At 43.5% G+C, this 17,879-nt stretch overlaps 1 protein-coding gene across 1 annotated transcript in view; it reads right to left on the bottom strand.

The window, feature by feature from the left end:
- Positions 1-12,707: 12,707 nt before the first annotated feature.
- The window catches only part of LOC148354564 (uncharacterized), a 76,215-nt gene continuing 71,043 nt past the window's right edge, over positions 12,708-17,879 (bottom strand). Inside the window, exons 18-19 of the mRNA XM_088350883.1 lie at positions 14,266-14,459; positions 12,708-13,490 (exon numbers count right to left, since the gene is read on the bottom strand). Coding sequence (XP_088207009.1) covers positions 13,286-13,490; positions 14,266-14,459 — 399 coding nt within the window. The 3' untranslated portion in view covers positions 12,708-13,285. The remainder of the gene's footprint in view (positions 13,491-14,265; positions 14,460-17,879) is intronic.

Raw genomic sequence — 17,879 nt, 5'->3', positions numbered from 1 at the left:
CATTTATTTATTCGGGTATTTTTTCATGTATTTTGTCACGTAGATCATGATCTACTTTTTTGCGTATTTATTTCGTCGCGTATTTATTTGGCTATTTATTTTGCGATGCCTTTTCTCGTGTATTTCGTCACATATCATTTCGATATTTTTTTGTGTATCTCGTCGTTCCTTTTTTTCTGTATTTCTTTTGTTATTCAAATGAGGGGGCGGGTCGACCGGAGGGAGCTTTTCGTCGATCGGTCGATCGGCGTTTTACGCCCTCACAAACGACAAACGACAAACCGTCAAATAGATATATATATATCCACCGTGTCTGTTTCCTTCTCCGTATGTCGGGATCGCTCTTCAAACCCGAGTCGAAAAACCTCGCGTCGTATTTCCTGGCCCTTGAGCCAGGGGTGTCAAACTCCTTTGAACTCGGGGGCCACACGATAGAACAAACATTCTGTCGGGGGCCGGACTTCTAGATTCAAGAGAAAGAAAAAGAGAGATCAAGAAATAAGAGAAAGAGGGAGGGAAAAGGAGAGAGGGCGGGACAAAGAAAGAAAAAGAGAGCGAGGGAGAGAGCGTGAGAAACAAAAGTCGTGAGAGAGGGGGGAAAAGAAATGGAGAAATCCAAAAAGAAATAGAAAGACAGAAGGAGAGAAAAGAGAAAAGAAAGCGCGAAGGGTAGGAAGACCGAAAGAGAAAAGAGAAAAGGAAAAAAGGAAGTTAGAGCAAAAGAGGTTAAAAGACACCAAGAGAGAAAAGACAAAGAGGAACAAAGGAAGAGAAAAAGAGAGAACAAGAGAGTTAGAGAAAAAGAGAGGGAGAGAGAGAGAGAGTGAAAAGGAGATAAAAGAGAGAGAGAGACAGACAAAAAGGAACAAAATAATAGAAAAAGAAAGAGAGACAGAGTGAAAAGAGACAGAGAGAGGGAGAGAGTGGGAGAAAAGGGGTGGAATAGAAAGAGAGAGAGAAAAATAGTACAGTGTCTTTGTTGGAGGCACCTGGCTTTGGCAACATCGAGTGGACATATTTCAACCTGCAGGTTGTTTTTCTCTTGCGCTTCTCTGAGTGTTGTCTGGCGGGCCGGATTCAATCCCTTAGCGGGCCTTATCTGGCCCGCGAGCCATCTCTTTGACACCTGTGCTTTAAGCGGTTGCAGGGTAAAATGTGTTCCACTCTGAGACGTTTTTACGCTCCATCAACAATTCATACACCTTTTCTACGCGGTGCGTTTACGTCCTTGAAATAGAAAGGCACCGGAACCGGGGGGTTTTCCGACCCCTCGCTGAGAAAATCTTTCTTCCCGAGACCCGTAACCTATCATTTTTGTTTGCTATATTATAAGAAAAATGGCACACAAAATTCATTGGGGTTTATGTAGGAAATGGTTTCGTTTCAGGGTTTTCATAGCCCAACTCCAGGAGGCGAAAGGTATCGAAGGGCTGTGCCAACAGCAGAAGCTGTCGGACCGTTACTTACCGTTTTGATGCTTCTTCCCGCCTAAAGATTTCCCTTATGACCAGTCTTTCACCCACATGTGTTTTGATCCACCACCGTCCTCCAGAGGGCGCCAAAAGACAGGAGGACCCTGCACCTGTTCACCATCGAGAGAAGAGATTTAAGAACTGTGTTGACAGCAGAAGCTGTCAGAATCATGCCAACCATTATGACGTTCCCGCCTGCCTCTATTTTCCTTCATATCAATCATCAACTCACATGTGTTTGAATCAAGTAAACCGCTGTCCTCCAGAGGGCGCCAACGGACGGGACGACTTCACACCTGTTCATTATGAACCGCACTTGACTAAGGACTGTGCCAACAGAAGAAACTGTTGATGTCTGTCGTTTCGATAATCCTGCCTGCCTAGGTTTCTCATCATGCCGGTCTTTGACTCAGATTTTTTAGATCCAGTGCACCGCTGCCCTCTAGAGAGGCGCCAACAGAGACTGACAGGAGGACCCCAAACCTGTTTATTATGACCTGAACTGGACTAATCAGGAGAAAAGTATTTAAGAACTGTGCCATTAGCAGAAGCAGCCAGATTGATGCTCACCATTTTGATTGTCCCGCCTGCCTATGTTTACTTTATTAACGGTCGGATCTACTCTGGACTTCCTGAACATCGCCAGCCGTGAGTTTCTCCAGACTTTGTTTTTGTGTTTATTGTTTTCTCACTTGCTCCCTCGTGCGGAGGCCTTTTTGTGAATTCCCTTTTCCCCGAATAAACTGTTTTAAATCAGCGTGTATGTACGCGCTTGGGTCGGCCTTCGCAAAACATGATTATCAAAAATGAAAATGAATCTTTCACACCGTTCTCTTTGCAAACACACTTTCTTGAAATGATCCCGGATTATAAAGATGTAGTCACTGGGTTTTTTTTCAGGATTATCATTAAAATTCACATTTGATGCTGGCAGTAATCTATCCTAATCTTTCTCCAAGCCCTTTTCAGCAGCGGCCATTTTAATCACATTTGAAATAAAAGCCAGGCAACACTGCAGGCAATGCGATTCCACCGAACCAGCTAAAGACACGTCACCCCAAAACTAAATCAAATGTCATTTTTCATTCATATTTATCTAATTTAATCATAAGCCCTATATACATACATACTATTTCCTTATTTGAATATTTTAATCTGAGGTCATTAGCATAAGATTGAATCCCCTGTTATATGACATATTCACAATCAGTTTTAATTTGCATCCGCATCCGCTTTCTCCTACCCTTTCTGCATCCGCCTGCCACTCCCCTGGACCAGCTCAAGTCAAGTCACCTCAAAGAAAAATGAAATGTGTTTTCTCTCCTTATGTTTGTTTGTAATGTTATTAAATCATACGCCTTGAATAAAGTAAATATATTTGTTTTGTTTAATTATTATTTTATGAAAACAAAGTAAAAAAAAATAGGGTCTACTACACTACAAACTTAATCGGTCTTTGGTGCAATATGTTCTCTCATAATGGTGTCACCTATTGTCAGTGTGTACTAAACTAGACCCTTAACCCGGATATTGTGCATCTTGATAGTTTTGTACAGTCCCCTCCTGTTCTCCTTGCAAAGTCAGTGTTCATTTATGTCTCCTCTCCTTATTTTTAGTGTCTACTAAACTGTAAACGTAATATTAGTGTTTCAAGCTGACTATTGTAAATCTTGAAGTTTTTTGAAAAGTCCTTCCGTGTTCTCCTCGCAAGTTCAAAATGTATCCATGTCTTCTCAGTGTCTCCTGAAGGTTAAACGTAACAATTGGTCCTTTGAGCCGGATATTGAGCATCTTGGAAAGGACCACCGGGTTGGAATTTTTGCATCTTGAGTGTTTTTCTTTTCTCTTGTTCAAGTTCAAAACCCAATGATGTCTTCTCTCCATACATTGAAGGGTCTACTCAATTCTAAAATGGAGGGTTTGAGGGTCGGGAAGTAGATACCCTTCCGGATTCGTCCCCCTCTCTTGACGAGACGAGTCCCGCTTTTCTTCCGGGTATGAGGACATTTGGCACGTCTTCCCTCCTTCTCCCTGCAGGGGGACGAGGAGGACAGAAGACAGAAGTGAAAAAGTGGGTCACTGTTGTTTCCCCTCACACGCCAAAAGAGAAAAGCAGGCGGCGGAGACGTTTCTGGGTCTCCGCATGAGAAGAGAAAGGAAAAAGAGGCAGTGCGAAAAGGCAACATCGCCGTCTGAATAAAAGATGCCGCCAGTCTCATTGCTCGTCTCGCCGGCTTCCTTAGCGAGGACGAGCCGTCGGCTAGGTGTCCTCGCCTTCCCGGATCCCGATTCGGTTTCTCAGTAACGCGTCCCGGAACGCGTTCACGACCCGTCGGACCGGAATCCCAAAGTTTTTTTCGATGCTTTTCTTCGACCCTTTAGACCGGCGGTGGCCGACCCGCTCCCGCATGTTTTGAAAGTTTCTCTGCTCCGACTTTCAGCTCGTTAGCGAGCCTTGTGATCATGATCCAGGTGATCGGAATCACCTGGATTGGAGCAGACGTGCGGCTCTCCAGGACCGGGTTGCTCACCTCTGCTTTTGACCATTTTGGTCACTTTTCTGTTCATGACCGCAAATCTTCTAACATGAAGTCAAATTTGGAGCATGCAGAAAGATGTGATTTCAAGGTTCTGTTGGTAGTATAAAAAAATCATCCCTCATATCTTTCAGATTTAGTTTCCCCCTATGTTCCAGTCCGGAGCCTTTGCTCTGAAAACGATGGTCTACTCGTGATCCCGAGAGCCAAGAAGAAATCCGACAGTAGTTTCCATGGGGGCCTTGGTGCTGTGGAACGCTCTTCCCCCTGAGATCCGATCTGCAACCTCAGTGGAAATTAAAACACACTTCTATTCTCTAGCATATGAATAACCTGGATTTTTTGTTGATTATATGTATCATTTGCCCTCATGTAGGTTTTAGATGAGGGGAAGGTGTCCTAATAGTCTGTAGTTTGCAATAATCTGTGGTCTGTACAGCCCTTTGAGAGATTAAGGGCCAAATAAACAGGACTTGACTTGTATGTTGAAAATGTTGAAAAAAAAACACAAAGGGGTTAGTATGTTGAATACGTAAAAAAATAAAAAACACTTAAAGATTAGTATGTCGAAAATGTTGAATAAAACACAAAGATTTAGTATGTTGAAAATTTCGAGAGAAAAAAAACCCGTTAGGGGTGAGCATGTTGAAAATGCTTAAAAAAACCCACTAGCGCCGGTAAAGCTGTGTTTTTTATTAATAAATAGCAAATCAAAAATTCATTTTTTTCTCAATTTTGGGGAGATTACTTTCCAAAAGCTTAAAATGAGAACTCAATGCTTCTTGTGAGGCACCAAAATGAGCAAAAGTGAGACTTTCGGTTTCGTTCTCACGAAAATAAGCAAAAATGAGACTTTCAGTGTCCATTCAGGTGAAAATGAGAAAAATTGAGACATGATTTTTTTTTTGCGCAGTAATGACCAAAATTGGGCTTCAACGTGGAGTTTTTTCATGAAAATGAGAAAAAGTGGGACTTTAAGTGGCATATTTAGGCAAAAATGAGCAAAAGTAAGACTTTTGTGTGTTGTTTTTGAACAAAATTGAGCACATTTGCGACTTTCAGTGGCGTTTTTTGTGCAAAAATGAGCAAGATTGAGACTTTTGGTATCGTTTTTGCACGACAATGAGCAAAAGTTAGACTTTTGGTGTCGTTCTCTCACAAATATGGGGAAACTTGGGACTTTCAATTGTGTTTCTATGCAAAAATGTCACCAAAAGTCTCATTTATGCGCCAAAAGGACACAAAAAGTCTTGATTTTTCTCATTTTTGAGCAAAAACGCCACAGAAGGTCTCACTTTTGTTCAGATCCGGTCCCAAGATCTTACCTCCATAAATTATATAATTTCACACATTGTATATTTATGGCTGAGCCATGAGTCCCAATTGTGGTCGTTTATGAGCAAAAACGACAATCCAACCTGGAGGTGCCTGAAAAAACTGACTTCGGACCGTCGAATTTTTCCAAATTGATTATTATAGCGGGCAGCACGGCGGCGCAGTGGTTAGCGTGTGTGCGGCGCAGTTCTGAGGTCATGAGATCGAACCTCCTGTGCGGAGTTTGCGTGTTCTCCCCGGGCACTCCGGTTTCCTCCCACATTCCAAAAAAAAACATGCATGTCAGGTGAATTGGCCGGTCCAAATTGTCCGTAGGTGGGAATGAGCGAACGAATTGTCTGTCCCTGGGTGCCCTGAGACCAGTTGAGGGTCCCCTGCCCACTGCCCGGAGACAGCTGGGATGGGCTCAAGCACCCCCGCGACCCTACTGAGGATAAGCGGTGCAGATCATGGATGGATGGATTATAATAGCATACATGGCTGTAGTGTTTATACACCTACTTCAAAATCCAGAGTCTCGAGAAGACTTTGGATCTCCGTGCCATGTCCCAGGTTTGTTAGCGTTGCCCTTCATACAAGTTTATCAACCTCGGCAAATGCACGTCCATTCAGGAAGGGCTTCAGGAGGTCAGGAGATAAGAGACATGTGAATCTTTGAGGAGCAGACACAATACATACAGAAGAACACTTTACTGTGCTCGGATAGCACAGAAAGATGAAATCAAGACAAGACGGGGATTATTTTGCTCATTCAGTCTTATTTGTACTACTTTGAACTTGGCTTTGGTTCATGTTTCAGTATTACCCACTACCATGGTATAAATATTTTGATTGCATGATGATGGTTTTATATAAGATCCCCCTTGTTTATAACCTTATCTTCTCTGTTCCTTTCTCTTGGTTTTTTACCTCACTGTGAATGTGTGAATGATAGGTTGGTCGTTTTGGTTGTAATATTTCTCAGAATTCACTGTGTGAATATAACTTGTTTTTATATTCCAAAATATAAAAACATTCTTTCACACACACACACACACACACACACACATGAAGTAACGTTTCAATAATCAGTCTAATTGCATCTCTTGTACGTTTATCAATCTTATATTCTTTTATTGTGAAGTGCTCATGTGTGCTGTTTCTCCCTGACGTATAATAAATCACGCCCAGGTTGTGGGCGGGGTCTCTTTCCCTTCTTATTAACATCATGGAGGACGTGAGTAATCCTGCTCTTGGTATAACGATTAGATTTTAACAATATATATGTATTTTATTTGTATAAATATGGCCACGAAATAGTCTTAATAATGACTGACTTTAACAGTGAAACTGGAGTGTCATGCCCAATTTCATTGCAACAATATGTTAACCCATTTTGTAACAATGACAATAAAGGTAGATTCTATTCTATTCTATATGGCAAAAGTGACATTTTACACCTAAGACAAGTAATGTCAAAATACTTCATTTCCTTTTTTTCAAGTATGTGTTTTGTCGAGACCGCCTGAAAAAAAAGACATGATGTGTCAATGGTCATAAAGGGGGGACATTTGGATGATCTCGGAACTTACCTGTAATTCAGAAAACAATGCCGGTCACCTGCTTTCAATCTGAATCGCAGATGGCTCCCTCCCAACTACTTCCTGTCAGTGAAGCGCAAAGCTCTGGCCCATCGGTCCGGCTTCTTCTCTGCGTCATCCGGTAGAGATTCGGTATCCTCTTCGCGGGAATACGCGTCTGATTTCGACAGATGGTGCTGAAAGGGGCACTTGGAAGTTTCCTTATTTTTCAAACCGACTCGCAGATTAACTAAGTCATCTGCAAATGCGCCTGACTCAATTCGGACGATACGTCCCAATTCTACTTCCGTGAGTCGCTGCATCTTCAGGTCTACTACTCACAAAGTCAATGATTCTTGTGAGTGTAACGGGTGTAATACCTTTTGTTTTATTGAAATTCCTGCTGAAATATGTTGTATAGTTTCTAAATAAGTGTCCTGCAATGATGAGTCCAACAGTGCCACCTGCTGGTATGGGGTAAGGTTTGGTTTTGGCTTTTGACTTGTGACCGGAAGGCGGGGTGTGTTGGCAGTCTAACAGCAAGCTGTCAACGGTAAGACACGATTTCTTGGTGCTCCAAAAAAAAGTAAATTTTAAATACTTATAACCACAGCTGACAAATCCCTCAACATGCACAGTAATGTAAAGCTGTTTGGATTTATTTTCGTTTTGTTTCTGTCGCCTTTTATAATAATAATAATAAATAATAATAATAATAATTTCCTTGTATTGTCATTCTGTGTAACAATGTACACAGAACGAAATGTCGATTGCACCTGACCCGTTGTAGCGAGCCGATGCAGCCGCAGCCAACAGAGGGCGCCGCCGACCACTTTTTAAGTCTTAGGAATGACTCGGCCGGGGCGCGAACCACCGACCTCCCAGTCTCAAAGCGGGCGCCTTACCATCTAGGCTACTGAGCTATGTTAGTTTTGCCGGACATTGCGCTAAAAAGCTAATTCCCCTTGTAGAGATCAAAGAGATCAAAGCCAGGAGAGAAGCTTACCATGTGTTGTGACCCGTTCATTTGCAGGTCAATTGTACCCGTTCTTTATACTCATTATTGTTATTATTTCTATTTTCTCATATATAAAAAAGGATGATGTTGGTTTAAATTCAGTTTAAAGAAAAATATGTTGAATTCATCGTAAACGTTAAAAAAACACTATACGATCTCTTGTTAAAAGTATCTTGTTAAAATGGATGTAAAAATGTATTGTGATGGTTGATATTCTAAAATGTATTCCATGTAAACTAAAAAAGAAAGCTCTTTGTTATGTTTTGGGCAGTCTAACAGCGCGCTGCCAACGAGATCAAAGCCAGCAGAGCTTACCACGTGTTGTGACTCATTCATTTGCAGCAACTGTAATAAAAACCTCATCATCCAGTCCAGCGTGAATGTGGATCTTCGGTGGGACGGGTACACCGCGGTTACATGAGCGACTCGTGTCTTAAAAGAGCAAAGGAGGTAGGGGACGAGACCTGCAATATTGTCCTGGTTTCAACTCGTAGTGACGTGATACTACACCGGTGAACTGTGAAAAATGTGCAAAACTTCCATGTCTACTTCATAGGATTGCATATCAGTGACATGAGCCACGCGCTGGAGACTGCAATGAGAGACACAACATACACACACCATGTGGTTCGCACCTCCGCTGGTTTTCAACATCGTAAGCAGCGCGCTGGAGACCGCTTAACATATCTGCCTTCCAGTCATCAAATCAGAGGCTAAACTACACCTTACCCCATACCAGCAGGTGGCGCTGTTGGACTTGTTATTGCAGGACACTTATGCACAAACTAGACTAACATATTTCAGCAGGAATTTCAACAAAACTAAAGTTGTTATTACACCCGTTACATATGCAATGTAATTCTCTCCTTTCCTGTAAAAAACATGCATGCAATAGTTTTTACTGGAGGCTGCAGAGAAACTAGATACAAATTGATCCAAAAATCAAAACCCATTCACTTTACCCTACTGAGGATAAGCGCTGAAGATCATGGATGGATGGAAGAATATCGTAAACGATCGCTTACAGTCTTCTAAGTATGCATTTTCCTAGTATTTCTATCTTTGGGTTTTCACAGTCCATTTTCATTTACTGCGACATTATTTTGTCGGCCAGCAGAGGGCAGCATCCCCTCATCTTCGGCTGCTATGCAAGAGAAGCGAGACTGACGGAGGAGGGTCAAAGGTTCCAAACGAGAGTAGATCTTCTGGGGTCCTCCGGGACCCCCTTAAGTAGCCACTTTGGGGGAATTGGACACCATTCAAAGTCTTGCAAGACTGCCTGGGATGAAAGCAAATACCACATTTAGTGCTCCAAAACATATTCTTTTGTCTTCATTCTAGGAGTACTCCATAGACACTGCCACATAAATATGACGACAGGAATACTACAACAAAATACAACTACTGTAATACTACAAAGATAGTACAGATATACTACAAATATTCTACTATGGATATACAAGAAAATACTACAGTAGAAATACTACATAATAAAAAATAGAGTAAAATCCTACAGAGGTACTAAAAATATCTGAATGCAGAAATACTACAAATATTACCACAAAAATCCAACTCAAGTAATACTAAAAACATACTATAGATAGACTACACAAATTCTACTATGGAAATAGTGCAGATATACAACTGCAGATAGACTACAAAAATAAAACTCCAGCAATACAACAAGATTATGACGACGGAAATAAAACTTTGCTGCCCGTTTCACTGGGAGAAATGGGATTGTTTTGACCTAGTTGCGTATTTTGATCATTAAAGGCCGCGGGAGGTAGGTTGAACTATCCTCGTGTACAGCGTGCGTTCCTGTTTTGTCTTTGCCTCCTTTTGTGTACGTGATCTCGACTTTTCCTTTTGTCTTTCTCTCCGCGCGTCTTGCAAATCCTATAATATTGCCCAGATAGTTCCTTAAGGCTTCCAGTTTTGTTTGGTCCGGGTTAGCCCCTCTAGTTGTCGGCGAGCTGGCTTGCCTGCCGTGCTCATCGTGTTTGTCGCTGCTGTGGCTCGTGGTTATCCTGGCTGCTTACTGCATGTTTTCTGTCAGCCGATCGGTCCCGGTTCTTCCTCCGTAGCGTCCGGCTGGCCTGCCGCGCTCTTTTGGGATATTTACAGCTGGGTTCGTGTTTGTCACTGTGGTAGGATTTTGTTGCTGGCTTCCGGATATCCTGGCTGCCTACTGCATGCTTTTAGTCAGCCAGCGTCACGTTTTTCTGCCAGACGGTTGCGGTTAGCCCTTTTAGCAGCCGGCTAGCCTGCTGTGTCCTGACTACTTTAGCCCGTTAGCTCTTTGTGTGTTATTTTTTGCCAATCGGCCCCGGGTTAGGGTTATGTTATATTTTTTCCAAATGCTGCACCTGTCTGCGACACAACACAGACATTATCCACAAAACTTGGCTTCTAACCTTTTTGACTCATTAACCAAAGCGGTGACGGTGTAACTTGTACGACGTCACAACTCGGGAAGTCAAAGGCGAGACACTGTTTTCAAAATGCATTATCTTGGAAATGAATTAGAATATATCAATCACATGTATATATATATATATATATATATATATATATATATATATATATATATATATATATATATATATATATATATATATTATGCAGAATTGAGAAAACTATTTTCTCAAGCATATTTTGTATATGCTTGTATATTTTGGAATTTGTGTATCTACTTGAACTCCACAAGCACGTCAACAAAATCTTTCAGCCGGCAAGACATTCCTCCTTTGAGGACGCGTGGATCTGAAGAGAAGGCGGGCTCACCTTATCGGAGGCGGCCGGAGTTTGGCGAGGGCGCTAAGCCGAAGCAGATGCGGCGCGGGGTGTCGGTGCCGGCCCGTGTCAGGTACGCCGCGGGTTCAAGTCCGGGCGCTCCCAGATGAAACGGGGGTCGGTCCCGCTCCCTTTCAGTGCACCGTGGACGTTTTCCTCGGTCTTTCGTCCTGCCCGTCTAGCGCTCGGGGTTTTTTCGTTCTCGTGCTAAAAGACGCTCTTGTCTTTTTGCCGTCACTGCCTGAGATTCGGTTATGATATTCCTGACAAAATACTCGAGGATCGATTGAGAAAGTTAAGCTGTCCTTCCGTGTTCTTAGTCAAGGTATGTGTGCCAATCGGTCTTTAATAATCATCAGATGCACTTTGTATCAGAATCCAGGTATGTCCATAGCCCGGCCTGGGGGCCAGATAAGGCCCAAGATCCCACGCTACCAAGGCGAGGTACGGGGTTGCCGATCGCCGAACTCTAAAACTTTCTGAACAGGTACGCCGGCACCTCAGCCGTCCTTAGGGAGGACTTCGATTGTTTGAGACCCCTGCACTCATACCATTTATACAGGCTTGCTTGTTTATTGGGATTGCTCCAGAAATCCAATAGATTTGTACCTCTCCTTACAAAGGTTTCAGGTTATAAAGCACCTGAAATATTGCCTCAAGTTACAAAGGTGTTTCGGGAGTCAAAAGTACAGTACAGTACGCGCTGCCATTCGTCGCTTCCGGGGTTCTACCTGGCCACCCGGTGCGTAGGCGCGAATCCCGGCATGCTCTTCGTGTCCCCTTCCCGCTCTGCACGGTGACAGTACAAAGAGCCGTCATTCACAATGGTAAGACATGCAGAAAAGTGGACAAGGAGAAAAGAAGAGGAAGAGACTTTTTCTGGCTGCGGAAACAAAGCAAAGAGATAATATAAAGGTATAAAAATACACACTGCTGTGCAAGAGCAGTTCAGAGATGAGAAGGATGCAGCCGTCGTTCCGTCGGCCCAAATGAAAGACATTTTGGCAAAACTCTGTAAAGTCTCAGAATTTGTGGAAAGGATTCACCCGTAAAGGGCTATCGCTCATCATGATGACGTCTGCCTCAAGCATTTGCCACGGATTGTCGAAAGCGGCAGAAACAGACGTCATTGGATCAGTTTTTGGAGAAACGCCAAGCAAAAACCACTGCTGAGGACCAGTAAACAGAGAGGCCAATTGAAATGACGTTTTTATTATTTCCTTTATTCCTTGTTTTTTAACACAATGTGCCCTTGTTTTATGTTCTTTGTGCAGCAATCTTATTTTGATATGTATTTGTTTCATGTTCTGATGCAGTTTTATGATGTATTACAAAATAATATCTGATGGGCGCATTTGCGTTGAAAAGGCGTCTCTACTTACAAATCTTTCAGGTTACAAAGCTACTCCCGTTACAGATTCAATTCGGAAGTAGAGGCAGCACTGTATTCTCTTTCGAAATCGATTATTATTGTTGCGTGTCCGCCCAGATGTGGGTTTCGTGTACAAGCGCCAGTTCTTTCCATCCTCCATTTTTTAGCGTGGCAAATCGTCACAATCCACCATCGAGTTTTCCCTTTTGGGAGCGTCTCGGTGAGCGCCGGCTACTGTTTGCACTGTCAGGCTTGCGCGATCGGCTAACTCTCAATGACGGAGAACTCGGCTGAAATGAAGCGTTCCCGCGACGCGGGCTTTGCTTCCCACGGCCAACTTTAGCATTACGCTAAACAAAAAAGAAAAGAAAAATAAGAAATTGCACGGGTGTGTTGTGCAAAAAGGGGATGCGCCGCACGGACACATTTTCCGGGATTTCTCCGAAGTATAAAGCCTTCCTTCTTTTGAAGTCCACTCAAACAGATGGTTGAGAAACGTGCTCGAGAGCAGTGCTTTCGAACATGCCGTCTGCGAGCAAATTGCAGCCCGCGGGACATTAGTTTGAGGACCTGACCCTAGTACACGGGTCAGGAACCTATGACTCTTTTAGAATAGAATAGAATAGAATAGAATATACCTTTATTGTCATTGTTACAACATGGGATATATTGTGACAACGAAATTGGACGTATTTTCCTCCTAGACTGACAAATCATTATTCATATCTATGAACTGAAAAATCCATAACACAAGTTAAATTAAATGTTCAGGGGCGGCAGTGGCTCAGGAGGTAGAGCGCTCGTCTTGGGATCAAGAGATCGCAGTTCGAATCCCGGCTCCTCCGTGTTACATGTGGAAGTGTCCTTGGGTAAGACACTAAACCCCGAATACCCCCAATATGCAGGTTAGCGCCTTACATGGCTGCACGGCCGTTATTGGGAAATGTGAAGCACACTGTAAAGCGCTTTGGGAAGTCATTGACTTGAAAAGCGCTATAGAAATGCAGATCATTTCATTTCATTAAGAATGTTGCTTCCTTCAGGGTAAATGCTAGACACAATACAAGGCTATGTCAAATTCTTTCAGGTGGGAAACTGTGAGCATCACCTGCTGGCTGAATCAGTAACGACAGAATTCGATTCTGAAATGAATAAATATAACACAAAGCAATTTTCTCTTTTTTACTTTTCACGTATCAGATGGCCAAGAGCCTGCGCGGGGACGGCGTTTCCGTGGCGACCGCATCCCTCTCGGGCCGGTCGAGGGGGGGCGGATGCGGGCCGAAGGTCTCGGGGGGCTGACGGAGGACCATGATCCGAGCGCTGCCGAGCTGCGAAAGAAACTCCTTCAGTTCTTCTTCTGTCCAGTTGACGGCCGCCGAGCCGTTCACCTCCAGCAGCCTGCCCCCAAAAGGAGAGAAGATAACGTTTGAGAAAAATTTTTTAGGACGTGATTGGAGGCAAACAAAATCCTAAATAAACACAACATTCAAACATAAAAACTATTTTTGACCTCACATAAAGTGGCGGTGCATAAACATTCTCAGACAGAGGGGTTTTGTAGCTTAGAATGATGCTGAATCACGAAAGAAACCCAAAGAATACCAATTTCCTAACATTTCCCGATTTTTGTCTCAGCTTAATGGCTAACATGAGTGGCTGGAGAAGGAAAGAGTAGCGAAAAAAGAGCGCCGGATGAATGAAGGCTGTTGAAGTTGACACCGAAGCAGAAGTATCAAACAGTTACATGAGCTGCTAACAGCTAGCCATAGAGCCTGCAGCCAAGCGGCTAACTTTAGCAGCTAGCGAAAGAAGCTACAAAAAAGTCCAGTAAAAGATTGCGAGCGCATGCTTTATTCATACAGCTCACAAAAAAGTTTGCGGCTCGCGGCAAGCCCAACCTGCAGCGAGGTGACTAACATGAGTGGCTAGATAGGGAAACAGTGGGAAAAAAAGGCAAATGACAAGATTTGGCTACTTTCTCAAGATGGTCATTCGGGCTTCCGTAGCAGCAAGATGGCAGTCGCACATGCAAACTTCTTCCGACTTCTATTATTACAAATTTCTAAACCGCTAAGCATGATCAAGAGCTAGTACATGTGCTTCTGATGATTTTTTTTTCACCACTAAGGGTCGCTATATCACACAATATTAGAAACTCTATGTTTAGCGTTACCTGTCGTGCACACGGAGTTGCGAGCGGTCCGCCCGGAACACCACCAGACCACTTTCCGGCGTGTAGCGACTGGTGAACCCGAAGCGGCCGTCGGCTCCGCGATATTCCTGGAAAAGCAGCAACAGCGACGGAGACCTCGGCGACACCAACTGGCTCAGGTTGCCGATGGTCACGTTCTTCTTCGGGATTTTCTCCTGAGTGCGGAAAAAAATATTTCCCCTGTCGGAAAATAGCTACAAACAAACAAATAATTCGGAAATTCGACGAAGTTCGTGCATTTTATTGGCACAAATGAAGGAAAACTGATCCCCTCGACTTGCTGCTTAAAGAACTCTACGCCTCAAAAAAAATCTTAAAAGTAAAATGGCAGTACAAGGCATGAATATGGAGCTCAATTACAATCGATAGAACACATACGAAAAGGCAACATGGTTGTTAAAACTTCAAAAACTTAAAGTAAGTCCGATAACTCGAGGTCGAAGGACTCTAAAATCTCAAAGTTAGGAAAAAAACGCAATTCCAAGAGCTCCAACTCCAACAACACCAACAACTCCCACTATAAGTCCAACAACAGAGTCAAGAACCGCAAACGAGTCTCTAAGCTCTAATAACTCTAAATCCGACTACGCCAACAATTCCAAGTAAAGAAACAAAATCTCTAACAACTCAAAGTTAATAAAGTCGGTCTAAAAACTCCAATGTAGTTTGTATTAGGGACGACTTTGCCGAGGCTCGAACCTGTGACCTCCTGGTCTCGGGGCGGGCGCCATACACCCACCCTAAATCATTTGCTGCGTAATGTTTTATTATTACTGATAATATATCATTCAAACGACAAGTCATCTGAGCCGTTTGAGGCTCTTCCCAATGAGCGGAGCCAAAAGAGTTTTCTAAATAGAGCTGTCTTCTTAGGTATGACCAGTAGGGGGTGGTGGCGCTTCACATGACAACGGCAATATTGACGAGCCACCGGAGCGTGCCGTGTCGGTAGCATCTTTTTGTTTGAATTTTCTTTATTGATCGCTTCGTCTGTAAAGTCAGACTGCCGAGAAACATGAGAATGGCAACAATTCCAAGCATTTTCATGCACTTCACCCTAAATTCAAGTCTTTTATCTCACCTTGAAAAGCCAACATTAAAATTCAAGCAGTCTAGCTCGCGTCGCGTGACGATGAGCGTCCAGGACACAAATAACTCGGAAGGCCGACCCTCAAATTCCTGACTTTACTTATCCTGCCTGTTGGCCGCGCCCCCAAAAGGGTCAGGGGTCGAGACATAAGCCCCTCCCTCCGCAGACCAGACAGGAAGCGGCCGCGAGCATTCATTGTGGCTCTTTGAAAAGGTTGCGCCACCTTTTCTCGCTTTTTGGTGGAAAGTCTTGACCCGTCTAGGCATCGAATCTCTAAATAGTACCGAGAGGGAAATACTCTACGACATACAACTTTGAGAAATGGCTACGACTCGATAAGTCGGGGGAGGGCAAACTAAACTACACTATCAATCTATCTATACAGTATATATCTATTTGTCCTTGTTTTGATGGCTTCTTTAATCCCACTGTCCCTTTGTGTGTCTACGACAAAGCAGTACGACAGAAAAACGACAAAAATACTACCGAAAGACTACAAGTTGTGTTTAAAACAGGGACCTCATGTATATCATTTTGCTTTAACATTGAAAAGAAAAAATAAATACTACGATAAGAAAGTACTACGCCAGAAATGCTACTACGACGACATGACAAAAACAGACATCACGGTGCCTGACGAAATGTGTGCCAAAATACAAAACCAATGCCAGGCAAAATGCACGACAAAATACGTGATCAAATAAACTACAAAATACATAACATGGATCCAAAATGAAAACAAAAGAGAAAAAGTTTAAATTTGATAATCAAAAGAAAGCTCAATAATGTATTTAATATAACAAAGTCATCGAAAACCCTCATAGTTTTCTTTTCAATATTTGATACAATAAGAAACAAAACATTTCATTTTTTATCATTGAAGTAATATTATTCAGTGTTGGTTTTCAGTTTAATTTGCAAACTTTTTATTTGAGATATTACAATATATTTGTGAGTGAATAATTATATAACTGACTTTTAACAGTTTCGATATGAAATCATAATCATTTTGATTCAATTGCATAGTCCTGTGATGTATGCCGATGGAGATTTTTCGTTTTCCGGAGTTCCGTTTAGCCGAGTGGATGACGTCACGCGCTAGGCCAAAAGTTGGACGTCCCTGCGGCAGATGGAAATCTTTGTGCCCAGGGTTACACCGCCTCGCGTTCACGTAGATAGCGAGTCCGCCTCCTCTCCGCTTCCCGCATGTTTTTGTGTCTCTGTCTGTCCTAACAGCGCTGAAGCCGGGTAGCTCCACGCTAGTGTCCGGGATGCTAAACGTGAGCCACGTTTCCGTAAAACACAGCTTTGTTTTTCACCAGCACAGCCAGTTCGTCGGTCATATTTGGTAGAGAGTTCCCATTTACCATGATTACGGACGGCACCGAAGACTTATAACGCCGCTAGCCGCTAAAATTAAACCTCGCGCATGCGCAGACGACTGGCAGCGCCAATAGCCTTTTGTTTGAAATGGTACTTCATCTCCATCTTGCGGTGGGATGTTTTTACGATTTTTTTTAAGGGGAAAACCGTAGTTTTTGTGAGCCAACCCTAACACCGTAGTGGGTTCAAGAAAAGCGTACTCATTAGGGCAAAACCGTAGTACTTGTCAGGTATGCCGACCCTACTTTGAGGCTTCTCCACTTGTGAGGTTCCGACCTTCCACCGTTTGCCCTCCACGGCGCTTTGCCAGGCAGCCGAGACAAGCCGAGGGGTTTTCCTTTCAATTTCCCCTTCCGGAAGCGGCCGTCTGAAGTTCTGTCCCAGACTAAGAGCTTTTGATTCCGCATCATTTCCGCTATTTGTTTGTCTTTATTGGCTGTGGGCGGCCGTCGGGAGCCCGTCCCGGGAGATCTGAGGCCGCCGATGATGAAATATTTCCTTCTGCTCTGCAATGTTCGCCGCTTACGAGCCGGCCTTCTTTCCCAGGCCGCCGAGCGTCGGCTTAACCGGGCGGGATGAGCTCATGCGAGAAACACGAACGCCGCCGCTTTTCCCACCCGGACGCCGTCTCCAAACACGCGCCGGTTGTGTTATGTTGACAATATCTGTGTGTTATCTGTTATTGCAACATCCATTTTGGCCTGGTCATCCTGGAAGGGGGATGACCTCATGTGCGATCCCTTCTCAAGGTTTCTTCATTTTCCTCATGTTGAGGTTTTTTGACTTTTTCCTTGCCCTCATGTCAATTTTAGATCAGGGGATGCTGTCATAATAGTCAGGGGTTTGCAATAATCTGTGGTCAGTGCAGCCCTCTGAGACCGTCCCTTCTCAAGGTTTCTTCATTTTCCTCATGCTGAGGTTTTTGAGTTTTTCCTTGCCCTCGTGTAGGTTTTAGATCAGGGGATGCTGGCATCATAGTCTGTGGTTTGCAATAATCTGTGGTCTGTGCATCAATTTTGAGACTCTTTGTGATTAAGGTTTGGTCTCGTGGTTCGAGTTTTCGTCTGCACGCCGATCTCCAGTTGTGTGGTGAAAAGTCTGT

Source organism: Urocampus carinirostris, chromosome 13 (assembly GCF_059441175.1).
Source record: "Urocampus carinirostris isolate Australia breed hairy pipefish chromosome 13, RoL_Ucar_1.0, whole genome shotgun sequence".
Lineage (NCBI taxonomy): Eukaryota > Metazoa > Chordata > Actinopteri > Syngnathiformes > Syngnathidae > Urocampus > Urocampus carinirostris.
The sequence above is the reverse complement of the archived record's forward strand: the minus strand, read 5'-3'. Positions and strand labels throughout refer to the sequence as shown.